General features: G+C 42.6%; 1 protein-coding gene across 6 annotated transcripts; it reads right to left on the bottom strand.

The window, feature by feature from the left end:
- Positions 1–2,514: 2,514 nt before the first annotated feature.
- Positions 2,515–27,660, bottom strand: HNRNPH1 (heterogeneous nuclear ribonucleoprotein H1). 6 transcript variants are annotated; one of them, XM_073355393.1, is made up of 16 exons: positions 27,518–27,660; positions 26,587–26,703; positions 22,131–22,205; positions 17,835–17,870; positions 11,928–12,062; positions 10,856–11,011; positions 10,514–10,657; positions 8,152–8,290; positions 6,932–7,110; positions 6,666–6,737; positions 6,453–6,592; positions 6,217–6,352; positions 5,713–5,796; positions 5,526–5,576; positions 4,051–4,137; positions 2,515–3,291 (listed from the first exon to the last, which is right to left on the bottom strand). In XM_073355393.1, the coding sequence occupies exons 2-16, from the start codon at positions 26,633–26,635 to the stop codon at positions 3,173–3,175; spliced, it is 1,602 nt and encodes a 533-aa protein (XP_073211494.1). In that variant the 5' UTR covers positions 26,636–26,703; positions 27,518–27,660; the 3' UTR covers positions 2,515–3,172. The 6 variants fall into 6 exon arrangements, with proteins under 6 accessions (XP_073211494.1, XP_073211496.1, XP_073211497.1 ...); XM_073355395.1 differs by having other exon boundaries at positions 6,453–6,586; XM_073355396.1 differs by having other exon boundaries at positions 6,453–6,565; positions 27,518–27,658.
- Positions 27,661–27,727: the final 67 nt, after the last annotated feature.

Genomic DNA, 27,727 nt, shown 5'->3' with positions numbered 1-27,727 from the left:
AAAATCATTAAGTATAATGTTTAAGAAGCGTGTGAAAAGTGGCAAAAACATGGCTGAAGTTCCAGACTTGGGATTCAATTGACCGAGTTCAGAAGATAGCAGAACAGAGAGAACAAATGTAATGGAGAAAGTAAAGGTATCTGGCAAAAACCCCATGATATGCAGCAGGATGACAGCAGCAAAAGAGGAAGTGGATGTTGTGTGCAAGGGCTGAAACCCCTTGGCAAGGCTGACAAGAATTAAGGGTGGAGAACAGTAAGGCTGGAGAAAGTCAGCCATATAAGTGAAAGGGCAGGAGGCCGATGACTGAGAACAGACAAATTAATGCTGACAGATTAGAAATCTGGGAAAGGCCAGCTGACAGATTGACAGAGGGGCTCATGGGTGATGCTGAAAGACCAGAGCTTGTTCAAGGTAAGCTGAATGAACGACTCTTGGGGAGTTGGGAGGGCAGAAGCCAGTGCTGCTAGTTGAACAAAGAGGCGGGAAAACGTGCAGTGTGTGTTAAGTCAAGTTGGGCTGCGTGGGAGATGGAGGGAGCCAGGAATTGAAAGCATAAAGGAAGGCTGAGGTGGGTGGGTGGATGGTTGCTGATAGCAGCAGGGTGCAGGACAAGAGTACTGTTCAAAGGGGAGTTGGAAGCAGCAGGAAAGGAGCCCAGCACTCCTGCTATAGTCTCATCCAGACTGGATAGTAGGAGGATAGAGGCCTCTTTAAAGTTAAGTCTGCACTGTTAGAGGTGAGATTCCTGTAAATATACTCATGCTAGCTCCCAAACAAGGAGCGCTAAAAAGCGTAGCTGTGGTGGGACCGGCTACCCACCTATACCAACTACAAACCCACCTGAACCATGTAGGCACTTGCCATGGTCAGGCAGTGCCACCAAAGCTACACTATTTTTAGCACACTACCTTCATCAAGCTCACAGTAGGTCTACCACCGCCACCCCCCAGCTCCTTGTATAGCTATTCTTTAAGAGGATAGAGGCAAGGTCAGATCCAGTTCTTTTGAGCCAGTAACTGGTGAGATGAAGAGCTCACAAGTGGTTGAGTTTTGTTTTTTAGAGCAGTTATTCCAGAGCCAGCAATGAAGACAGGGAAGGAATGGTTGGATAGGTGGAAGGTGGTTCAGATGGGGATCTGGAACCTGGTTGTGCTGGAAAGAGAATGGGGAAGACAGGATTAAAGAGTAACAGGTAGAGAGAGGTATCAGAGTAACAGCCGTGTTAGTCTGTATTTGCAAAAAGAAAAGGAGTACTTATGGCACCTTAGCGACTAACCAATTTATTTGAGCATAAACTTTCGTGAGCCACAGCTCACTTCATCGGATGCATACAGAGGTGGAGGTGGGGAGTTAGCAAAGTGACAGCAGCGAGGAAGGGGAAAGAGCCAGTGGAGGGTGCAAGAGGGAAAAACTGATAGTATCACGCACAACAGAGGTATGATAAGAGTGTGTGGTAAATGGGTAAGATTACAAAACCAAGCCATCCCAAATAAGGTCTGAAAATATGCTCTTGGATCTGAACTGGTTGCTATTCAAAGAAGAGCCCTCCAATTACATTCCCTGTTGGTGGTAAGGGAGAATGGCCAGGTCTGATAGAGCAGACCCGATCCTGATGTTGTGTTGCTGTTTCCTTTCATGTACATGTTCAGACTGTTTACAGGTCACGCAAGTTTGAGGCTGGTAAGAGAACAAGCTACTGGGGAGGTGATGATAACTCACTACTTAAAGGAGAGGAGGGTCTTAGCCAATGAGTTTCCTGCAAGATAGGCCACAGTTCAATTGGAAGTTTACATTTCCTTGGGACACAACAGTAAGGTTTTAAATCAGCACACCAAGTTTCAAGCAGCTGGAGCACTTTCCATACTTAGCAAGTGGTTTTTGCTCAACCAAGATTCTGCACTTCAAAAGGTCTGCAGCAGTACAGAAGAGACATCAGTTTCTAGACTACCTTCTCAGGCAACAGTGGACATTTCAAGATGGGATGTAGTTATGCCATAGAACAAGGAGCTCATTCAATTATCAGCTCTACTGTTTGTCTGAGGTCCCCAATAATTATTCATACATTAAGCACCTTCTCTAGTTCTGAGGGTAAAGTTATGTGCTGTAGCATAAGGCCATGTAGACACAAGCTTGACACTCACTACCATGAATTTTTAAAAGCAGGTGTAAACACACTCAGGCAGCACCAGCTAGATAAAGAAATAGTAAGAGAGTCATTTGCCAGAAACAAGAGAGTCTTTTCTAGGAGTGCAGTACAAATGGACCACTTTTCAGGTTTGGCATACTACACTAATTTTAAATTTCATCACCTTTGACAGCTCATGCAGCACTAACATTAGAACTAGTACAAACAGGATAGTAAGTACAATATTTATGCTACTGGGTGGATGTTAGGACATTAACATTCTTGCACATACAGATGCAAATAATTTTATTACAACCCCCCACTCATTGTCGTCCCCCCCTTGTAGTTACAAAGAACGCTGAACAGGATGGAATATTAAGTGAGAGTAGTTTTTAAAAGGAAGATTTATTTAACAAGTTTCACTTAGCGCAATACACCTAAAAAGGAAATCACCATACAATGAAAGATTAAATCAAGGCCTCAGAATTTTATACGAACACCAAGACCAAAATCCTAAAGTAGCTGTATCACGTCTCAACATGTTTCCCCATTAACTTAATAAAAAAAAAAAAAAGCTTAAACGTGCCTTACAGGATATTAAAAGAAATAAACTAGAACTAACATGCCAAATGTTCACTTTGAATCGCAGACACAGCTCCTATATTTCAGTTTACAAAAAAGCATGTTTTTCAACATGCATTCAAAAACAGTGTTGGATGTAATGTGGTATAAGAGCAACATTTAACATAATTGAAACAGCTTTAACCTAAATACGCTTACTGCTTAAATACGCTCCTACAACAAAACTAACTTGAGAAAAAGCTGAAAATTGTTTAACAGTTATAGTCCTTACTCAACTTGGTTATTACATCCTAAGTGAATGTTTTTCTTCCGTGTGTTCAAAAATACTGAACCTGAAGTTTTAAAATAATCCTGATTTCACTTACAGTAAAGCATAAATCACAAGCTTGTATTGCAAAACTGTTAAACTTAGTTTTTTGTTTTGTTTTGTTTTTTTAAAAAAAAAGGTTGACCAAAAGTCAGTTACATTCCCCAGCCAGCACTCATATTGGACATGTTGGACATCCCGCCCATTCCATTCACTCCCATGGACGCACGGTTCCCACTGCTGTAGTAGCTACTGTTCATTGCGCTTTGATTACCTGGAAAAAACATCATCAAGCAGATAAGTGAAGTGTTCCATCTTATTGCCAGTACAGGTTTTTGGGTTTTTTTTTTTTGGGGGGGGGGGGGGGGAGGAAGAGGAGAGATTCAACTCCACCCCTTTTATCCTTAAGTGTCCACTTAGACTCAAATCCACCCACCACCTTGCACATACTCCGATGCTACTAAAAAGACAAACCTTCCAGATATTTAAAATGTAAGTTGGTGCTGTCTTTACAAAAAAACCCTGCAAGAGTTTTCCAGGTCTTTCAATGAAATAAGACTAAGTCCAGACACTACAGTTCTAGTACATACTGCTTTTATTTTGGGAAACAGCAAGACTGGTTTCCTTTTCTCACACTGCTATAACTAGTAACTGCAATGAAGTTACTCCCAATTTATACCTGTGAGAGAGCAGAAGACAAGCCATAAGCTTGTTAGTTGTTGTAAAGTGTGGATTTACTTTGGCTTCTGTAGTGTATCTACATAAGCAGAAAAATCCAATTTCCCAGCTTCTTCATATCTCAGAAGATTTCATCTTGGAAAGCAAATTTCCCCTAATACAAGTATTGAGACTCATACTTCAAAAATTAGAGCCAACAATGAAGCACTATTTTAAGGTTGTGCTGTCTATTAATCCTACCTCCTTTGTCCTTACAGCTAGACAGCACATTGTGTGTAAGGATCTCTTTGTAGGAGTGTATCAGACGCCCACCTAAGGCTTTAAAAATTTTTTTTTTTTTAAAAATACATCTTACCATATCCGCTCATACTGCTTTGAGTGCCATAGCCAGCTCCATAACCCCCACTCAGCTGCTGATTAGCACCATAAGTGGATTGGTTTCCTTTCAAGTTAAGGAAAAGAACGTTAACACCTTGACTGCCAAAAATCTGTCCAAACAGATCTATATACTACCTAATCATGAAATTCCTAACAGATATTAGCTTTCATGGTGCCACATATCTGGTCTATTTAGATACCACTGTGCTTAACTATTTTTTCTGGTTTCTCACTAGTGTAAGTGGCGAAGAGCAAGGTATTTGTGCTCATGTGCTTCTGATTCTTATGATACTTAATTTGTTTTTTCAGCCTAACTTAAAAATAGAAAGGTTGTATCGCGCTCTAACCTATTTCACCAGAAGAGCATCAGTTCACTCACTGCAATAAATCATGTCTGAAGATTTAAGGCATTTAAATATTCCTCTCAGCTACAAGTGACAAGACACTTTAAATGGGGTGCTAGATTTTACATCCCCACCCACAAATGGCCACTATTCAGAAATGCAATGGAGAAATTTACTTCTGACTTTTACTGCGTGGTAAAAATCCATAACGGGATTTTAAAAAATTGTTATGCAAGCCAACTGAGACACCTCGGATGTCCTCCAAAACAGCACATGTGCTTTCAGAGGCATGGAGGAAGTCAATACCAGAACACCTGGAATGTCAATCTTCCAGATAGTATGAGGCTTGTTCCTAATCTGAATTTGTATGCACCACATGGGAAAGTTTCTATACTTGTACGAGAACTTGGTAAACTGAGACAGCAACAATTAAAACTAATCTTCTTGTAAAATAAGCTAAGTTCTCAATTAACTATTTAAGCTATCTTTGACGAGCACAATCTGATACAGCACAGTACCTCTGAAAAACTTTACAGTTGAAATTATGACATTTGCTTTTAAAAAAACAGACTTAAAGCATTACAGTGTTCAATCTCATTCCACAATCAAAGTACTATACAAGCATCATCTCCACACACACACACCCCACCACTTTAAGCTCTTATCCTAAGAGACAGTAAAGTAAATTTCAAGAGGACTATCTACTTTTGCACATCACAAAGTTTCTATGGCCATCTAAGGGGAAACTGTTTCTGAATAGCAGTAACAGGTTTTAGTTTAACTTACAATGGACATTTCATATTTTAATTTGGTAATTTTAGGTTTGTTATAATGTTTTAGTGTTGATTTTTCAAGTTTTAGAGTGGAGCTTTGTTGCTCCCTCTTTCCAAAGAGGCTTCACTCATGAGATAAAGAGTCAGTTTAAAGTTTGATACACCCTCTATCAACACCTGGTCTGGAAAAAACAGGACAAGGATAACTTGCATCTCCCATGTCATTTTTGTAACACCACACTCTTAGAAAGCACTCATCACCACACTCTTCACATTCAGCACAATTTACTTAACCTAATTAATTGTTCGAATGTATTCCCAAAAGGTTTATATACCTGGCAATGTGCTAGTGTTCCAATCTTGAACTACCCCTTCCGATTCCTTGACTGTGTGATTAAGACAGAATGTTGAATTTCAGTTTTTATGCCAGGCATAGAATAAGCAGGAGCTGTATAAAATTAGCCAGCTTTGTTAAATACGAAGTGTTCGAATAAAAATTTAGTTAAGACTATTCACACATACCCATTGCTCCCATCATTTGGCTGCCATATGCACCACCACTTCCTCCTGCTGTAGAATTCAAGAAGAGTTCTACATATCTGTGTTCTGAAAGGAAAAGCATGTTTAACAGAGTATTGAAACATGTACTGGACATTAGGCCTACACATGATACAAACAGTGCCTCATTTCAATTTAAGATAGTCTAACGCCAAACTTCCCTTAGACAACTGGGCTAACTAATTTCTACAGAACCCATATCCAATCTGCCTCGCTGTGAGGTCACTCCGATAGAGGATGTGAATGATTCAAATATGTTACATGTTATAGTTATGACTTAATCCATCTGTATACCAACTGACAGTCTTGTCTCAGGTAAGAACTATTCTCCCGTGTTAGAAAACAGATCAGATAATTTTTAATACAAACTCTCAGCATGTATGTTAACTTCTGTTCAGACCATATTTTGGTCATTGATTTTAAGATGAGGGAGGCCCATAGTTTTAAGAAAAAGATAGGCAAACTTACGCATATTTGCTTTGTCTTTAGACATGGCGGCCACAGCATCCTCATGAGTAGCAAACTCAACATCTGCCTCTCCAGTCACTCTACCATCTGGTCCAATTTCAATGTGGACTCTTACAGGGTTCAGAGGTGAGAAGAACTAGGTAAAAAAAGATATGCACATAAGACTGTCTTAATGTGGCAAAATATTGTTGCAAATTCAGGAGAAAGTACTTGTTGCACAAAGTATTTGAACTCACATTATAAATATCGTTCTCTGTAGCTCTGTAAGGTAATCCTCTCATGTGTACGCAGTGACCAGTTGTGCTTTGGAAAGTAGAACTTGCATCTCCATATCTATGGTCAGACATGCCTGTGGAGAGAAGAGTCCATTCTAGATCTTTCAGATGTATTGAAAGTTAGCTTTTATACATATTAAAAGTTGTTTACCACCCCCATTAAAGAAGTCTCACCTCGTCCAAATCTATCGGAACCAAAGCCATAGCCATCACTATATCCATTGTAGTCATCATAGCCTCCATAACCTTAAAACAAATAAAATACATATTAAAATGTGTTCCCTAAACCATGGAAACTAGTATGTAAAATACTATGGAATTATTAGCTTCAGTTTGATTTTTCCATGCGTTTTTATCCATGCACTAATAGGTATGAAGCAGTATAACATGCAACGTATAAATTATGGTTTTAAAATAAGGGAAAGTCGTAGTATACATACCTCCACCATAAGCTCCACGCCTCATTCTTTCAAAACCACTTCCTCTACCAAGACTGTTATAGCCCCTTCCAACACCAGGCCTGTCATAAGGACCTGGCCTCTGCATGGCCAGTAATTTGCGGGGAGGATCATAATGAGTGCGCACTTCTGCTCGACTACTCTTGAAGATTTCAATGTACCTAGGATGTTTTCCGCATAAGAAAGACAGTCAGTCTTTAATTCCCCACATAGGAATATTAAATCAGTATAAATCAAACTAAAACAAGACATTCTAGTCATAGCCTTGAAACTGGCATACTACTTTAAGCCAGATTTCTTTATATTATACAGGCAATGACAAATTCTAGTCAAATACTATTTTACTTCCAAAATAGTGTATTTTCAAGAAATTACAATTAATGAAGGGTTTATAGGCTCCTCATACTTCACAGTATCCCAACCTTAATGCTGGGGGAGCAAATTAAGTCCCCCCCCAGTTTAAATTTAATCACATCTGTCAAGAAAAAAAATAGGAGGGAGACAAGTCCACTCAACTCAGCACTTTCATATTTTGCTCATGTGGCAATATATATTAAGAGGATTAAAAACCTAGTCTCCACCAAGATTTTAACCCATCAGAAGTCCACACACACAAAAAAAGCTTTGCATGTGCTAGTCAACCCACCCTATGCTTCAGTAGTTCAGCATAGGAAAAAGTGCATGCTTCAATGAAAAATAGTCACAAGTAAAATAGAATAAAAAACCCTTTGTGACAATTTCTTGAAAGCTATGCTTATTACATTGAAGATTAAATACAATAAGAAAATTTGTTACATTTCAACTTATAAAAACAAGTTTAGAAATTATCACATTTTCTTATGGTAATAAGGTACTATGTGTGTCTTTACAGCTAGAGACATTATTGGTGCTACTTGAGAAGTTTAAAGCCATAATCTCTCAACTTCTGTCAATTTTTAAGCTATCAATTTTACAGTTTAAATACCAAATATTAGAGTAAATTCAATTAACTTAATTTTCCAATTTTGTTTTGTAGTCTGAATAAGTTTTACTAAGTATGTGCTATGTACACATGAAACAGTACTTTTATTTTACGTTAGAGATCAAAATACTAGACTAAGATTTAATGGTTTATGGATCAGTCCTTTAAGAAGAGAGAATATGGATTTAATTAGCATTTACCATAAGAAAAGTGACGTATCCAACCAACCATCCATCCCCACCTGTGCCCTATTCTCTCCTTGTGTTTCTTTAGAGCCTTTTCAGCTATTTCCTGTGAAGCAAACTGCACGAAGGCCTCCCCCGTACTCCTCCCCTGGAAGTCCACCGGCAATGTTATCCCATTTGGCACGATTTCCAACCCTTCAACCCAAGGACAAATAACCCCAGTAGGGGGCAATATTAACATCACAAGCCCAGTCATGAATTTTTCTTATAGCTTTAAATACACCAGAAAGTTAATACTTGTAAGTGAATGGTATGCTAGTTCTAGATTAGCATTCTAGCAGAAAGCATGTCAACATGAAATTTCATGATTACATACCATTCAGTTTACATTCTTAACCCATCCTGCTGTGCAGAAAAAAACCTTTACTTTGTAGCAGTAAAAATCAATTTTCATCTATTTAGTGCAGGGTGTGTTAAGAAGATGACAAGTTAAATAGAGCCTCTTAAGAATACTTTACAGAATTTTTCAGTCTGATGAAATTCACACAACTTAAAAATCACAAAAAAACAGTAAAAATAGTTTTACACAGCATCTTAGTAAGTATTTACTAAAAGTAACATTAATGTAAAACAATGATACTCTTATGTAAACATTTTAAATCTTGCTAAATTCAGTATTAATATTTGTAGAGTACTGCTTCACGAAGAGAAATTCATGAATTATTTCAGAAGCGTTAATTGCTAAACTGAAAGCAGCACTTTGCGTATTAGGTACATGTATACAAATTCTATCACTGCTGCTCATAAGTTGTTAGCCACATGAACAGTGATATCAGTGCATTTATTTGCTTTAAAAAAGGGTAGTGTTCAATACATCACTTTGCCAAAATACACAAAACAAATTTAGTTGCATTCTAATCAGAATAGTCATCGATTTTCAGTCTACATTAAAAACAAAAGTCCTTGCTAATTTTATAACAATGTTTCAAAGCTTTCGATTTAATTTTGTTATACATCCTAATATTCAGGTTTATAACTTAAGCATAAGTCACATTTAGAAATTAATACTTTCTGCTTTAAAACAGACATGTTTAGGCCCACTCAAGATTTGACTGTATGCATTTGTAGATATTCCAATTCCCAAAACAGGAAGTCAACATTAGATACAAATTGGCAAGCGTTTGAAATCAAGTTCGATCAAGTCATTTTAATCTTTACAATTCAGTCTGAAACCCTAAACAAACTTCATAAAATACTCATTTAATGTGAATGAAATGAAATTGAACTTTTGTACCACAACTACTCTGTACTTAAAGACCAAATTACCATACAATATTTGACCCTACAAGTCATGTAGATCAGTACTTGAGTTCAGGTTTCAGAGTAACAGCCATGTTAGTCTGTATTCGCAAAAAGAAAAGGAGTACTTGTGGCACCTTAGAGACTAACCAATTTATTTGAGCATGAGCTTTCGTGAGCTACAGCTCACCTCATCGGATGCATACTGTGGAAACTGCATAAGACATTATATACAGAGACCATGAAACAATGCCTCCTCCCACCCCACTCTCCTGCTGGTAATAGCCCAAAAGAGAGTGGTCACTTTGGATGGGCTATTACCAGCAGGAGAGTGAGTTTGTGTGTTTGGGGGGGGGGGGGAAAGAGGGGGGGAGGGGGAGGAAGAGACCTGGATTTGTGCTGGAAATGGCCCAACTTGATGATCACTTTAGATAAGCTATTACCAGCAGGACAGTGGGGTGGGAGGACGTATTGTTTCATGGTCTCTGTGTATATAATGTCTTCTGCAGTTTCCACAGTATGCATCCGATGAAGTGAGCTGTAGCTCACAAAAGCTCATGCTCAAATAAACTGGTTAGTCTTTAAGGTGCCACAAGTACTCCTTTTCTTTTTACTTGAGTTCAGAAATTTTAAACCTAAATTAGTCTTTCCACCTTTAAAAATTCCACCCATTTTACTGAGTCTAGCAATACAAAGGCTCAACCATTTTTATGTGCTCAACTGAGCAACATGTGTGGAATGGCTAAAATGGTAAGTAGGAATTATCCTTCAATTTTTAAGTATCCACTTTAATTTTCAATTCAAAGGACCAAAAAAAAAAAAACACACAAAAAAACCACAAACCTTGATTTTTCTATGACAAGTAAAACAAACTTGTGTAAGTCTGAATTACCTAGATAACGCAAAATTTAACTTAGGTTGATTAAGATATTTAAAAGCTTTTAGCCCAAATAAGCGATTAAATTTAGGATTTATTTGCACACATCAGAGATCAATATAATCTAACACACTAACTGTGGCACAGTTTGGCCTGTTGAAAGCATTAATGGGCAAGAGCTCAGTGCCACTGTGATTCGCACTGACCCATAATGCTACAGCTAATACTTATACCCCACATACCTGAAAAGAACTGTACAATTTCTTCTTTGCTACAGCCAAATGGGAGTCCTCTAAGACGTACAAAACCATCATTAGCAGTATCAGGGCTGTTAGGACCAGTATGCTTCAGAACCCAATCCATTTCAACGTTGTTTGACTTGAAAACTGTAAGAGGCACTTAGAATTAATGAATTTTGGAATGCTGCATAAACCATTTTAAGTCATTTGCCATTGAGAAGCTAGTCAACTGGTATAATCTAAAAATTCACTTAAATCAACTTACATGCATTTAAACACCATGAGTTACAAAAAAGTGAAGTCAGTACAAACATTTAATCAATTACTAGGCCAATTAAGTCAAACCTTCAACATATCTGTGTCCCATTGTTTCTCTGTCTTTCTTCAGTGCCAATTTCACATCATCTTCCGTTTCAAGTTCAACAAAAGCTTCTCCGCTTGGTCTGCCTTCTCTTGTATAGATGAAACGGATACCTGAAGCTCCATTTTGAATTTTGCATTCTAGGAGAGAAACCCAGAACAGTTTTGTTCCAACACTCAGTTGTTCTACAGCAGTGATTTGTGGGGTTTTTTTTTCCCCTGAAAGTATACCAGTTTAATCCTAAATACAAATCATCTACCATAATACAAGATGCTGGTTTTCCTTAACCGAATTTAATATTCTTAGTATTCTTTTAAATTTACCATTGAGACTGAAAGCCATCAAGAGATGGAATGGAAATCTTCCCTACCAGCATACCTTGAACAGAAGGCAGTCGCCACCCAAGATAAATTTTGAGTTGTGAAAGAATCCAGACTACATCCCTCTTACAGACCTCCAAAGACCTACTGTTGGGGTTTATTTTTTTTATTTTTTATTTTTCCTTTTAATTGGAAATACTCAGTCTTATTTAAGATGGGATAATCATTCTTGCCATCTGAAAAAATCAATCTGAAGTCTAGTAAACCAAGAGTTAACTAGTTGCAATATGGGACTTAAAATCTGCTCAGTTAAGCATAAGTAAGGACACTCTTTCAAGCAAACACCAAACCACATTGTAAACCATCTCTTATAATAGGTCTCAAAGTGCAAAAGGGCTAGCTATTTGTTCAGTTTAAGCATCCAATATATAAATTACAACAAGCAATTAAATATAAGCACTTCAAAAAAAAATCTACTTACTTTTAGTAGGGAGGGTCCTCTATACTGATTTCCTGCACTGCTCTTATCTTACAAAAGAGCTGCCCAGGGATGGTGCCCTGACTCCCCACAGGACCTCTCTCTACCTTTATCACCACCTCTGTGATCTCTAAAGCTTTTTCCCCGGCTTTCCTCGCTTGCAGATGGCCGCATGGAACCCGCCCCTCCCCCACGCGGCCAGCCCCACGCCGGATGGCTGTTCATTGCGAGCGGAGGGGCCGCCTCAGCCTCACTTACCGGAGAAGAATCGCTGGACCTCCTCGGCGGAGCAGGACCAAGGCAGCCCGCGCACCTTCACTACGAAGCCCTCGCCGCCCTCCGTGTTCAGCATCATGCTGGAAGCAAGACTCGGCTCCGATTCGCCTTCCGTCGCTGCGAGGAGACAACACGTTGAGGCGGCGATTAAGGCCTCCGCCCGCCCGAACGCGGGTCACTCCGCCTTTCCCACCACTGCTCCCCTTCACCAGACCACCCCGTCCCGGGCCTACACCCCCACCTCCCCCGCGTGGCCCGGGGCAGCGCCTAACTCCCCACCCCCCACCCCCCCGCGGGCGCCGACCCTCCCCGCACGCACACATGGTGGCGCTCCGCGTTGGCGTTAAGGGTCCGAGCCGGATCCTGTCCGGAGATCGCCTAGTCCCGGTCAGGCAGCAGCAAGCGGGTGAGGTTGTGGCGAGGGCGCGTTAGGAAATGGCGGCGCGTGCTCCCGCTTCCGTTGGGCCGGGCTCTGCCGCCGCACAAAGAACACAGGTCCCAGCCACCGCCCCGGGGCAGCCGACAGGCCGGAGACCCCTGCGCTGCACAGCGCCTGCTTTCCCGCTCACTGCCGGGAGGATGGGGGGGGCTTGAGGGTGGCTAGACGACAGCGACCAAACGGAGACCTGGGGTCAGCACGCGCTGCTCACCACCAGTTTGTAAACTGCGCGGCGCCGTGACTGGGGAGGAGGCCCGGGGCGCATGCGCATAAACAGACCGTGCTGCGCATCTGCAATACGTGCATGGCTCCCCCCTTTGCGAACCAACTACGCATGCTCTCTAGCATCAACAGGCGCCGTCGGCGCATCTACGCGCGCCCCCGGTCGGCACGTATGCGCGCCCCCGGTCGGCACGTATGCGCGCATGCGTTTCCTCTCTGGTGTTCGCCTTTCTGTGGTAAAGAAAACCAGGGGCCTCAACCCCGTGCAGCTAGTGTTCCCAGCCTGCGAGCACGCGCAGTTTTCAGCACAGCTACACTTGAATAACCCCAACCGCTTCTCTTATGGTGCACGCGGCCTCGCGGTGCCCGGAGACACGGTCCCTGCGCTGGGCGCGGGCTCGGACAGCCCCAACCAACGCCCTATCCGCCCGCTGCCCCTAAAGGGCTAGGGAACCAGCCAGCACCATGCGGCCGTTCCCTGACCCTCCCCTGTCCAACACAAGCGGCAGGCCGAGCTGAGCGTGCCTGAGCCCCGCGAGGCGGGGAGAGAGGGGCACTCCTCTGTGGGCTCTAGCGCTTCCCAGCTCCAACGACTGCTGACTTTCCCACCCCGCGGGAAAGAGCCTGCTCGCTTCACGAACTGAAATCTCGCTTGTGCGGAAGAGGAGCGTAATCAAGAGACATGGATCAAAGCCACCAGAGCACAGAGAGCAAATTACTCTGCCCAGCTCTAGATTTCACCCCGAGTTTCCCCACAAGAGTCAACCCCACTTACACCAGACAAGCACATGTATTTAAGATGGCGTCTACACTAGCCCTTTTTTTTTTTCTTTTTTTTGTTGGGGGGGGGGAGAGATGACAAAATCCATTATTGCTACCACCAGTTTACCTTTACCAGTGGTAACTGAAGACTGGGGGGAGGGAGGGAGGGAGGGAGGCAGGCAGATAACACAGCCGGGGCAGTCTAGGCATAGGGCACCAAGTTTTAGATAATGGCAGAGGGAGACAGGTCTGTGGATTGGTTGGTGAGTGGGAAAATTGAAGCTTCTGGCTCAGACCCCATGATTCCCCTTCCCTAGACTGTGGAGCCTGCTGCAGTGTCTCCCCCTGCCAAGGGCCAGTGCCTCAGCCCCTCCAACCCATCACTTACAAGAGTGTCTGAAGATGGTATCCACAGAGGGGCATATCAGTGAAATAAGGTGACCTAACCTCCCTGCCCCACCATGAGGGGGGCACAGGGTTTAGACTAGTTTCATTCAGGGCCTAGAGGGGGAGATTCACCCTGCTTGCAAGGTGGCAAGAATCCCCTCCCACCTTAGCAGAAGGGGTGTGGGTCCCTCCCCACAAGGGGAGGGAGGGTAATAGAGGGAGCAGGACAGGCCATGAAGCTAATGCGTCAGAGCACCAAATGCTGCCAAAAGCAGCATGTCACTTTGCAGCCAGCTGCCAGGCTCCAGCCCAGACAGGGTTGCTGACTGGTAGGGTCAATCACTGAGACCCTGCTACTGCCTTGATGTAACTAGGGCCTCCAAGCCAAGGCTTTGCATAAAAATTGCACGTCCTAGTTCATGGTTCAGCACCCAGGCATGCCTGCCCTTCAACACACTAGCCCAACTGAAAAGACAACACCCCCACTCGTTCTAGGACAAGACTTTGTTCCTTGTCATGAGTATTTAACCCTAGCATCACTAGGAATAAAGCTCTGCCCTTGAGCTCACTATCACTGTAATTAACAAGCGCTCACTCTCACTCACACACACAGTCTTCTCGTTCAATCGTGGCATCAGTGAGGCTGGTTAGTTTCCCCAGCACAGTGCTGCAACATTTAGTTTAGACACCACAAGAAAGGTGGCAAACCCCAGGCAGCATTCACATTCAGTGTGTCTATTACCCTTAAGAGAAGCAGGGGAAATAATTGAGTGGCATCCATTAGCACTAAATTTCTACTATCAGAAAGTAATGGCATTGTCAGGAAATTGCCATGACTGGAACAAGCATTTACAGTTTCACAGAGAAAAGATTCTTTTCAGCCTCTGACTACTCAGTGATTCCTTCTACAATAAGAAAAACATTTGTACTATGGGATTTAAATAAGATTCACACAATGTGAGTCCTCACTTGCTGTATTCCTCTGTTACTGACCCAAAACAGATAGAGATAGTGTAAGTGGCAACCTGGCTCCTCGGCCCTTCTGTATTTAGCTCTGGTGATCTTGCAGATAATGCTTGATCTCAATTACAAATTCTCCCAAATTCCACCCATCTCTTTCTCAGTTGCTCTGTTCCACATACACAGCAATTGTGTGTTCTCTTCCCCTCCACCCCCAGCTCTTAAGAATGCAGCATTGGCAGCATCTAAAGCCCCACCTCCATTTTTAAGACATGATTTCTAAAATGGTGGCAACACAGTTCTTGGCTGCAAATGTAGCTAAGGTCTGGGTTCAGCACCATTCCAGCTCCACCTACTGACAGTGTAAATAAAGCAGCCTAAATTTACAGTCTTGTGAACAGAGAAGTGCTACAAATATTTTATTCCTTTTGCATGTAAGGGAACAGTTACAATAGTCCCTACAAAGTCAGTGACAAAGGCCTTCCATGGCTTTTAATCCCTGCTCCATATATTAACACATACTGCCTTCCAAGCAGTTCCTAACACCCTTATGAAACTGAGCATTTCCCAGCAATTGTAAAAATCTCACTATTCAAAGCAAGTGCTGCATATGCCATCTAATTGCTTCAAAGAAGTTGTTTTAGTGGCACTTGTGTAGTGGCAAACATTGTAGACAGTAACATACTATTCGGAGGATACAAATTAAGCAGAGATTCTGATTAGAAACATTTCATATACCTATCAGTAAACAGATTTGTAAGACTTAAAGTTGCAGACAAGAGGACAATTAAAATGGAGGACTTTGATTTCCAGATTTGTAAAATTTAAGTGCAGTTTTAACAACCTCAGGCATTTTAGAACCAATTCCTGTTTGGTCTGCTTATTTATTCACAGACGTTTCAGATAATGTTTAAAACTTGAGAAAATCCACCGAATTTTGCCAAACAAGAATAAAGGAGACTGACTATCCCTGGTTAAATAGGTTTGCAGCCAACAGTATCCCATGAGTTCTATCTTATTAGATGCTAGCTGTCATTTAAAAGCCTCTAAAACCAGGAAAAGAAAGTAACTTGTCTTTTCCCAAAGCAGAAGGTTCAGGGTACAATGAAAAGTTATCCCTTCAAAGGGAACTGCAGTTTCAAGGCTGCAGAGCACACCCATCCACCCAGTGAATGTTTTTAGAGAGGGGGATCTGGGTTTGTTGCATACTTATTACAAAGATTCCATAAATGCTGAAATAATGGCAATGTTACAGAAACAACGGTCAATTCTTGCAGTTCTCACACAATGCCACTGAAATAAATCACGTTAAACAGATAGCATCCAGAACACACTTCCTAAGTAAGGGGGAAAACAAACCCAGATTCTTAGTCTCCTCAAACAAAAATGTGAAAAAGTTACAGAGTGCTCAAATGCTGCTCTTAGGAACTCCCCCCTCCCTCTCCCGGTACAGTGTCTCAGAAGAGTGGAGGGAATCTATTTCAAATGTTGTACAACAAGCCCACAAGATCTGTTTACATTTTTCAGACTTCTGCCTACTTAAGTAGGGTTAGAGCACAATTAAAGCATGTCTCAGCTAAGCTTTGTGAAGCAGAACAGCCTTTACTGTTTGAGAGATTGGTGTACAACAGGTAACTCAAAAGTTGCCTTGTCTTGGTGGCTAATAAGTTTGATAGAGTTCAGTGATTAAACAGTGTCCGGGCATGGGTAAATGGGGCAGTTGCCTGGAATAACTATTGTGCTTTAAAATTTACACTAGCTCAGTGGTTTTCAACCTGTGGTCTGCAACACCCCTCCTCCCCCCAATTCGAAAGGGGTCTGCACCTCCATTTTAAATTTTTTAGGGGGTCTACATATGAAAAAGGGTTGAAAACCACTGCTCTAGCTTATCTGTCAATAGCTTCCTCACAAGACAGACCCTCATCTTCATGTGGTGGGAATAGCAATAAATCACATGTCTAATCTATTCTCTCCTCTTCTGATCCCATTGACCAATTTAGAGTCTGCTGAATTTAGCCGTGAACTGTAAAAGCCTTTTCTTGCAAGGAAGCTTTTGCAAACAAACTAACAAGTGTGAAAGGCCCAGTGAACCTGTGCTGTGTAAACTCAACCTAATGAGTAATGAATGTTGATAAAAAGCGAGACTAGTATACATCATCATACTTGCAACTCTGCTATTAAGAGGGGCAATATGCTGCTTCCTGAAGACTAACAAAAAAATCGCAGCAAGCATTTTTGCCCACTTATGCAGTACTATGTAACACCATAAGGGCATGTCTACACATGTATTTATTTGGGAATAGCTACTATGCTTAAGAGTTACTTTCAAGTGTAGACACTTTCAAGTGTAGACAATCTCAGGTAGTACAGTTATGGGATACATTTCTAACAGTTGTCCATCTGATGACCTGTGCTCTCAAACATGCTATTCTAGTTTTTTTTAAAAAGCTTTTTCCAAGCAGTTTATAAAATTTCTGCTACTCCTAACATTGGATTATAAAAAGTGTTTTTTGTTGTAGGCATGTGTTTGCTTCCAATCAGAGTCTGGAAACATCAATGAAACAGAGTGAGTTATTTATTAAGATGTGGCTATGCACTAGTCTGAATCAGACAGTTGAGTGGCTTTATCTACCTCTGAACTACACCTGAGGTACAATTACTTATCAATATCATGCAATAAATAACCATTTCTAGATGCTTCTAAACCAGAAAAACTTGAATTGGTTGCCATTTCTTGTAAAACAGGAAATATAAAATAGTCATGCTCATCTCATACAGTCTGACCTACATACTTCCTTTCACTCAGGGCTATTTAAGTTATTACACTTCAGGCAACCATGTAGTAATTTTAGGTATTTTGACTATACAAGATCAGATAGAAACTGAACTCTCTTTTAATTTGTTTTGGGTTCAGCACATAGATTAAGTGTTAGTAAATATAACAAAGGCTGTGAAATGGGTGTGAACAGAGAGTTTCAATATTTAAGAAACACCAGGATATTTTCAACACTTTAGTATTATGCTTTGTCTCCCCTACCCCTGACATTAAATTAATGGCTAGAGGCAGATCAGGTTTTATTTCATTAAAATTAAACACTAAAATAGATGTGGCCACATACCTTTCTCAATCTTCCCCGGGAAGGGGTATCCCCACCCTGAAATTAAGTAGATGGAAATGATGAAATTTTAATTTGCTTTTGGGGGAAAAACAGGTTGTCATATCATTGCTCTGATACCATTACTTCATCTGCACAGTGTATCTAAAATGTCTAAGTCCATCACCACTAATGTGACTCATTTCTTGCGGCCCTGCATGTGGCATTGAGCCTATGCAGTCTTCCCAGGGATTTTTGCTATCCAATATTTTCTGCAGAAACCAACCATTTGCTTAAAGAATATTCTTAGTTCTTGTCTGAAGACATTCCATCCTCAAGAGTTAGAGTAGGAAAATATGTTGTACATAATGACTAAAAAAGTGCTTGTTTGCAGCATTTATGGGGTCCAGTAGTTAATTTTAATACTGAAGTGACTCCTTGACACTAACATTGCAGGATTACAGTGAAATGGGGATACAATTGTTAGTCTAAAACTAATTGGAAGCCTGTGCCAATTTCAACAAAATTCCACACAACTTGAACTACTCTTGTTGATGGAAACATGTGGTTTTGAGCATCTGACACCAGGTGGTAGGGTTTTAATTAATTTGAAAGACTAAGCAAACAGCATTCTGAAAGTTAGTATTCATAATGTTACATGAATCTTAACCTCTAGAGGAGAGGGGGAGGGACAGCTCAGTGGTTTGAGCAGTGGCCTGCTAAATCCAGGGTTGCAAGTTCAATCCTTGAGTGGGCCATTTAGGGGCAACTGGGGACTGATCCTGCTTTGAGCAGGGGGTTGGACTAGATGACCTCCTGAGGTCCCTTCCAACCCTTATATTATGATTCTATAAATCTAGGACACTATCCTATTATACTGTACTTTACACTCCAACTGAGACAAACCCAAATATGTACACTTATCAAACTAGATTTAGAAAATAAAACTAAGCAACACCACTGCACACTTACAGACAGCAGCTAGTCTCCAGTTCTTTCACACAGACTAATTATTTCTAATCAAAACTCTCCTTTCTGAACTGCTATTCTGATGTCAGCGAATTCTATATTGTTGCCAACATTCACCACTGTTGCTAAGGGCCCAGGACTGTCATAGAAAACTTACAGTTGTGGGTTTGAGTCATTTGGTAGGTGTAGTATGCAACAAAATAAAAAACCCTATAGTTATACATCTCTAAATCCATTTTGGTGAAGAAACTTGCACTTAGTGGGTTCTCAAACCATTCACTCAGTTGGGGAGGGGGGGGAACCAAGGGGGAAAAAAATATATAAAGATCACTGCATGTAAACTAGTCAGGGTCAGTCAGTCTGAAATCACTTAAACCAGGCTAGACTGCTTGAGAAATGGATTTACATACTAGATATCCCATTCAAAAGAAATCTCATCCAAGTAAAATGGAGGACAATGGAAAAAGTATTTGGGTTTCTAATTTGGATGGTCTTCAAAAACAGATGTTCCTACAGTATTTATGTCTTAGTGCACAAGAATAAAAAGCCTTCAAGAGACAAGCCTGGAAGCTTAAATTCATAACTGTTAGACACTAGAAATCAAGGACTCAAAGGTATTGGATTTATGGCTCATTACAACCATCTATGACCCCCTAACCTTCCTTTGTCCTAGGACTGCAGGTTTGTTAATTGGGCACTTCACCTGGAGTAGGCTCTTACATGTTAACTCCTTATGCTAAACAATCTTGTATTTAGCTATGTGACACTGAGTAGCTGCTCCAGACCTCAAGAGCTCTGTAAGTTCAAAAGCTTGTCTCATTCACCAACAGAAGTTGGTGCAAAAAGAGGTATTGCCTCATCCTCACTGTCTCTCTAATATCCTGGGACCAACACAGCAAACAAAAATAAAAAAGGAAGCCTGCTAGTAAAAAGAAAGTGCCTAAATGGTGAACAGATGAAGAAATGCAATTTTAAACATCTAATTCATTTGTACTGCAAGTAAAGATAGCTGTTAAACTGTGGCTTGACATTTCAATAATCTGTTTTGACCGTTAATTTACAATTTTTTTGTAAGTTATCAATGCATTACTTAATTGAAGTGAGCCTACTTGAGCTATTAAGCTAAGATGTTTAGTGTGAAACATGATCAATGTTGTGAGAGACATACTTCTTTGTTTACTCTTGCAGATATGGTGGAAAAGCAGCAGATGAGACAGAAGAGGAGCAAGGAACTGAGCTGGAGAATTTGGAAAACCTCCACTATAAACATGAAATGTGGCTTCATGAAATGACAATCAAGTTAAGACCCTTTCTCTTGTAAAGGAACATGGTGGGATACTTAAGTGGCTGAAGCAATTTTACTCTAGAAGTCCCAGAGATAGTACTGACATTAATTGAAATTGAAATTTAGCATGGAACTGACCGCAACTAAAAAACAGTTCTGCTGGGAAGAGTTTCCACTTACAGAACACACTTAGCAACTTCTCTTGCTTTCAGCTATTTTAAGTGTTCAGCCATGTCTACAATACTAATCCCAAATAAGTCAGAGGGTTTTTTGGTAAATATTCCCCAATTTACACCTGGTTTGAAGTCTACACTAAGAATTTCTGTAGATTCAGGGTCTCCCTTTGGCATTTTGGTTTCATTTCCTTAAGTAATGTTTCACTTGAGAAATTAGAGGCCTAAATGGGAGTGAAAGATTATCAGCTCAGAGAATAAGGTCCCCTCATTTCTGGAAGCAAAGATAGCCCTCAGCATGTAAGCTGCAGCAGTTACCTACAGTCAAAAATCTGCCATATTCATCCAAATGAAACTTTCAACTTTAACTTTCAAATGGGCTGTAAGCGAAGTGTCAGCTTTAACTATTTCATTCTGCAGCATTAACATCTAGCTAACATGCTTACCCAGTGAGGTGTGGGGCCTTCAGCTAATGGAAAGGCTGCAACTTTTAAAGTTGTAATCAGAATGCTTTAAGATTTTGGTCCTTCCCAGAAGTCCAATTCTCTACTGCTGCTCCCTTCCATAAAGGCTGGCTGATCAGATAGTTGCTTACCACGCAAATTCTAGTTATGATATGGGCAAGAACCTCTGATCACATTTAAACAAACACCACCCGATTATATCTGAACTAGCGTTTAAATATTAATCCTAGTTTCAAGATAAGCAGCTGAGGAGCCAGCCATCAAACCTCTGCAGGATTTATCCCTTACAACAGCTTTCACTATAGATTGACATGGGAGCTCTGCAAAAAGTGTCCAGATTCCCTAATGATTTCTGGAATCTTTAGTTTTATTTATTTGGCAGCTAAAGTTTTAGAATTGTGTCTAGCTGGAAGGGTGTTACATTTTTCTTTATTGAAGCTTGAAATCCACTGCTAAGGGAGGGGGTGGGGAAGGGGGTGTATTGGCATATGCTTAAATCCTTGGCTACTGGCTGAAGTCCTTGTCTTTTTTGCAGAAATTGTTGCCATGACATGTATTTGCTGGATGTTTCTGATGGGTTAGCACTCAGAACTCCTTTTCAGCTGAAATCAAAAAGTCACTTCAGAGCAAAATAGCAATAGATTCCTACCCCTTAAATCCAGCAAGAACACATTAAGACTGCACTAATCATAACATCTACACTCCCAAGTGTAACTTAATACAGGGTGGAACTCGTGACCCAAATATTTCAGCAGGAGAAGGGAGTGCATCCTATACTGTGGAATTTGGAGAATGCTTAGTCTGTCTGCTCAGGTTTCGAGTGATGAGGGAAGACAAGTTTCCTTGTATTAGTTTACTGAGGAAGGCTTAGTTTCCAAAAGCAAGTTAGAATTCCAGTTCAGGTTTTCTACTATGGTACTTTGAATCTGTTTCCTGTTAAAGGAGTGTGCACGCGCGCGGAGGGGAGGGGGAGAAGGGAGAAAGGAGAGAGAGAGAGAGAGAGAGAGAACTAGTTATTAACAACCTGTTACAGTCAGTTCCAAAGGTAAAGTACAAGCTCCACAGGTTTAAAATATTGCTAGCCTGTGGGCAACTTCTCTAGTTATCCAAAAAAAAAAGAAAAAAGAAAAAGAAAAAAAGCCTTCTAAATGCCAGGATTTTTTAAACCCTTTGAAGGGGTCATTTGCACCAAAGCAAGCTTTACAAGTGCATCTTACTATATACACTAATCCATTTAGCTAGCAAAGGAAGACAAAAGATATCAGCATTTCAAGAAATCTCCCACTTTCTCCTGAAATTAGGACAGAATGTGACAACTGTTCCACAGAAAGAGGTTTCATAGAAGAGACTGAAAATAAGTTTTCCCTAGCGTGATAAGCTCTTAAAATAGAGGATACTATTGTCAGAATGCAGAGTGACCAATACATACCTGCATCCACAGAAGTCATTCCTTGCGACTGAATTAAATTTTCTCTAGCTAGGTCATCAGGCTCAGCATTAACATCTAACAGAGAAAAATGTGACAATTCATGCCTTTTCTTACTATTGTTTCAGTCTAGCTGCAGACTATGACAAATCATACCTGGAAAAGGACCTTCACAACCAGAAAGGCTACCAAGTTTAAATAGAAGTTTATATTTTGCTAAGAGTATGATATGGACATTTCTATTTTGTAGGGTGGATTTCGACAACCTCAAAAAAGGTGCCCGTTTTACAGGTTAAAGAAGACTTTAAAAATGATGAGATTAAGCAAAAGTACTGAAGAGCTACAGTAAGCATTAGAAGTCTTGTTAAAGGAAATGGCTTACAGTCAAGGGTGAGTGTTTGCTCAAGCAGGAAGCAAGCAACCAAGACTTGTCAGTCTAAACTGTTGGGGTTTTTGTTTTTAAATGTAAGGCCATACATTTAAAGTTGCAGTGTCTGTTGGTTTCAAGTGTTGATAATTTGCTTTGGGGACAATGTTTAAAACTCAGTTTGAGTTATGACTTGAGTTTGATTCCATGTTTTAGTTATAGAAAAAGTGTTGGCATTAAAACTGTACATTAGCTGTAAAGGGATGAGAAAAGTCTCATGCCTACAAGCTACTACTGTCCTTAAGACTCCCCTTTGCCACAAGGCTACAGAAACCTTAACAATGGTGATAATTTGTATAGCGAACGCCATACCATGCACCCCCTTCAGTGCAGGAACTGTCTGATTACAGTACTGCTGTACAAAGTCTACCACAACAGGACTGGGTTCCCTAGATGCTACAATAAATAGTTAAACTCTTGGGATTGTCAGCATTTGTTCCCTTGATATTACCTTCTCGCTTCATTTAAGGCAGATACTGGGGAGAAGACCAAAAAAACCCCAAGAAATAGGATCAGTTCGGGTCTCCTCTATACAAGGACTGTGACTGATTAGCCCACACCACCCTCCATTAGATACTGCTTATCAGATAGCATTATAAACACTTAAGTAGCTGTCTGATGATCAAGGCATTACCTTGTACAGTTTGGGGAAACAGACTAGAAAGGTTAAGGGCATAACAACTCTAGGTGACTTCAATGGGAACATGGATATTAAGCACCATAAAAGTTGGACCTTACGGCACTGACTAGGAGGAAAATGCATACTCCTTCCCATCAAGCTAGCTCAACTGAGTTAATTTAAATTTGACTTACACTAGTGTCTTCAGTTTGCTACCTACACCAGATAGCCAGAGCTAGTTTAATGACTTCCCCCTCTACTCTTAGTTAAGGGGTAAGTGATTTGCTTAAGGCTACACAGCAAACCAGTAGCAGAAGCCATACAAGATTTATCATTAATACCAGGTCTTCTCCCAGTCCCTTACTTTAAATGGAGATGATGCTGCCTCCCCTATACAGGATTATTAAAATCAGGGTTTGGGGGGAGAGGGATCCTTAGTGAAGATATGACCAAGGAACCTCTTGACCAAGTGACCGACTTGCACCAGAAAGGCTTCATCTACACTGCCAATTGTTTTTTCCCCACCCAGAGAGGTAACAGTGATATGTATCTTGCTGTAAAACCTAGTGGAGACAAGCTCCCTATAGCTTTTACTAAGATAGCTAGGCAAGATCAACACTATACTTGCTTAATCTGTCTCCACTAGGATCTTACAAAAAGATACTTTAACGTGGTGATAACCATCTACAACAATAACCTTGCATGTTAGGCAAGAATCCTATACCATATCCCATTGTTCTCCCCCCTAGTTTAAGAGCTACTTTATTTTCATATTCTACTCTCCCACCCTAAAGTCAAGCCCATTTCTCATTTTAAATATATATCTCCAGCCTTTCTGTATAGCCACCTAAAAGCCCCAATACTTACTCTATCCAGCATTCTAAATATTGGATTTTCCCCTCTCCCTCAAACACACATCCTGCTTCTCCTCTGGGAGGATCAGGAGGGCATTATTGTTACTCATTTAGGATAGACTTCATGGAAATCCACTCAAGTGCAGTACCAAGTTATAAATGCTGTGATATAAAGCAATCTATCACAAATAGAGAGGGGCATTTCAGGTCAAGGGTGTATGTACAGGTAGAGCTATGTGTGGAAGTTTTCACAGTAACAAGTTTTGTTCTTGTTACAAACTGTTACAAGATTTTTTTTAAACACTTCAATCCTATAGATTTCTTAACAGGTCAAAGCTTTTTGAATTCCTAATGGTTTAAAGATTAATAAGAATGATCAGACTGTTTGAAATTTTAAAGAAACTTTTTAGGAAACCCAAAGTCTAGACTACTGTACATAACTAAATTCAGTGTATTCAATGATATAATATTACTATTAAACTCCTGATGTTTGCTATTCAGGCCTTGTTAATTTTAGCCCCGATTCTGCGTCTGACCATTTTCCTTTTCCCCTAACTCACCCATCGATCATAAAAGTCCGTTTAAGCCTCAAACTATGCCTCTTGTAACAGACAAATTAATGCACTGTTTTTGCAAATGCCCCATTGTCATGCCACACAAAAGTTAAGGTCTTCTATGTTGGGGCAGACAGTACTAAGGCTTGGTCTACACAGCACTTTTAACTGCAAGCTCAAGCCTGGGGGGGGGGGGGGGAGATGTGACCCCACCCAACATACCTTTCACCAAGAAAAAAGTGCAACATCCCACATAACTACCTCCACTCATGGGGGGTGGTTTAATTAGGCCAGCTATCTCACCTTGGCATAGAGTGGGTACAAAGGAGACCTTACAGCAGGACAATTGCAGTGGTACAGTTCTGCTGTTGTAACCTCCTTAGTATAAGCCAGCCGTTCTCAAACTGTGGATCCCAGAGCTGGCTCTAGCCTTGTTGGGGCGGAAGCCAAATCCCAAGGGCTTCAGCCTAGAGCAGCAGGGCTCAGGTTACAGGTCCCCCACCTGGGGTGGAAGGCCTTGGGATTTGGCTTAGGGCTAGGGAGGGATCAGGTTTCAGTCCCCTGGGTCAGGTCATGTTTGTTGTCAGAAGGGGTTGGGGATGCAATGAAGTTTGAGAACCCCTGGTGTAAACATAGCCTGATTGCCCCTCCCACCCCCCCCCCCATGTATCTCCTATTTAATGGTAGGAGGTACACAAGGAGTGCTGCTGAAGCACTCACTTTCAGTATTAGTTGCCATCCCACCACTCAAGGGACTCTGAACAATGGTTCCAAACCTCTTCTGTAATTGTACTAGAGTTCCAGTAAACTGCGTTTAGGGGGAAGCTAAAATCTCAGGGCACACTCAGTTGCATAAGAAACCTGCCAGCGTGCTATATGGTTGAACCCAAGATAGGGAACAGCAGAGCACCAAGGCACAAAAGGGGAGTTCATCAGTAAGAACTTCAGATAAAGGAGTGTTGCAGTGGGGGTTACCAATCGGGGGAGAAAAGTTAACTATGGACAAATGGCTGACAACCCAGAAGCTAGAAAGTCATCAAAAACCTAAGATATTTCACAATTGGCATAGTTTAAGCAACAACTTTACTACTTTAAGCAACAACATTTATGGCTTCCACAAACTTCTGCAATTAGTTTCTGTGTTACGGAGTCAATATTTCGCAATATTTATGCTAATGACTAACTGCATACATGAACTAATGACTGGAATTAATATTTCCACCACAATGAACTCTTAAACAGGTAGCCTTCTATACTGACACCCAAGCAAATGCTATTGAATATTTTTAAAGCATACAGAAAGCTTACTGAATAATGGCAGACGTGTGAAACGGCCAGCACTCTTCTAAAGATGCAGGAAATAAACGCAAGGAGGGCTAACAAAGACAGATGAACTCTACGGGCCTCTTTTCCCCCCGCCATTCTCCGCATGGGCGGACACAACCCAGCAGACTGGCGACTCTCGCTTTACTCTTAACTAGGGCTCCCGATTACACCCGAAACTACTCCCAAATGCGTGAATAAGGCTCATCTTGGGAGCCAGGTAGCTCTCAGCAGGCGGGGAGGAGCGTGGGATAGGGCAGGGGGAGTGAAGCGGCTTCCGCACATCCCCGGTGCCAGGCACGGCCTAGGCCACAGCGGAAGCCGCGCTCCATTATCGCGGCGGCGGCCTGTGGGCCGCGCCACGGGCCTAGCGCAGAGACAGGGCCGTGATCGGGGCCCATCCGCCGCAATCGGGGGCGGGGGCGGACTCAGACCGCCGATGGGGGGCCCCTTCACACGGGGGGTACGTTCCCCAGCCGGCTGCCCCACTCTTTTGTGCGCCACGAGGCCGGGAAGGGTGGGGGGGGGGGGAAGGAGGAGAAGGCCGCGGCGCCCTGGGCCGCCAACCCGCCACTTCCGGGCTCGCGCGGCCTGCGCGGCCCCCAGGCTGGGCCGATCCCCGCGCGGCCGCGACTCGGAAGGTTCTGGAACCCGCGGCACGCGGCGGGTAGCGGATACTCACCCAGGCCGGGAATCTCCCCCTCGGTCTCCTCGCTGCGGAGAGGGTCCATCTTGTCCACGCGCTCACAGGGGCTCGCGGAGAGGAAAAAAAAAACTCGGCAGGCGGAGGGCTCGATCACTAGACAACGAAGGCAGAGGGCGTCAGGCTACCCCCCACAACGGCCTCCGCTGCGCTCGCGCTTTTTTTTTGGTTTTTGTTTTTTCCCCCTTTCTCCGTAAGTATAAATCAGTTTCTCGCCCGACCCAGCCCCAACGGCTCTTCTACTTCCACAGGCGGGCGGCTTCTGGGCAGGGTTATAAATAGCTGGTTACCCAGTTGCAGGATTGTGACGTCAGACTAAATAACCCCGCCCCTCTCCGGCGCGGCCAATCAGTCGGCGCCCAATGCGGCGGCTCAGTACAGCCGAGAGGCCAAAGGCAGCCCCTGGTGTAAAAGGGCGGCAGCCCCCCCCTCACAGACGCCAGGGCAATTCAGCAGCGCCGCGCTGCACCCGGGGAAGGGGCAAGAAAAGCAGCTCGGGGGGGGGGAGAGAATCGGGGGCGGGCCTTTAGCGCCCAGCCGTCGGAGCTAGCAGGCGGGCCGCCCGGCCCTGAGGAGCCGCGCGCAGCGGCGGCCAGTCCTTCAGGCAGCGGGAGGGACAACGCGCCCCCCCCCCACTCCCGCCCGCCCAGGACTGTTATGATCCGCAGTCCGCCCCCCCAACATGGCGGGGGCCTCTGTGAAGCGTTTCCACACAGCCCGGGCAATGGCCGTTCTGACAAGATCGCAAACACTGGGCGGGGGGGGGGGGTCACTCAAGCCGCTCGGCGAATTTTTCCATGGAGAAAATGGGGAGTTTGAAAGAGGCCGCTTCTCCCCCCCCGCCCCCGAGCGGCCAGGCCTCCCCGCACGGCCGGCAGCCAGACACACGCGTGACCGGATCCCCCCAAACCTGACAGCGGCGCTCGGTCCCCGGCGTCCCGCAGACGGAGCGGCTCCTGCCCACCGAGGCGGGCTATATAACTGGGAGGGCACAGACCCACTATGGCCGCAGTCGGTCCGGGGAAAGCGGCTGCGTCATGTGCTTTCTGGCTCCGCCTTCCGGCGTCCAGTTGCTTTTGCTAAGGCCCCATTTGCATCGGCTGAGGAACTTGGCGGCCTG

Source organism: Lepidochelys kempii, chromosome 8, assembly GCF_965140265.1.
Source record: "Lepidochelys kempii isolate rLepKem1 chromosome 8, rLepKem1.hap2, whole genome shotgun sequence".
Taxonomy (NCBI): domain Eukaryota; kingdom Metazoa; phylum Chordata; order Testudines; family Cheloniidae; genus Lepidochelys; species Lepidochelys kempii.
This window is presented reverse-complemented; position numbering and strand designations above follow the sequence as displayed.

Coding starts and splice junctions, on each gene's coding strand:
- HNRNPH1 (XM_073355393.1), bottom strand. CDS start 26,635: ATGGACCCTCTCCGCAGCGAGGAGACCGAGGGGGAGATTCCCGGCCTG. Junction 10,658..10,855: donor GGGACACAGATATGTTGAAG/GTTTGACTTAAT, acceptor TGCCTCTTACAG/TTTTCAAGTCAAACAACGTT. Junction 7,111..8,151: donor AAGGAGAGAATAGGGCACAG/GTGGGGATGGAT, acceptor AAAACATCCTAG/GTACATTGAAATCTTCAAGA.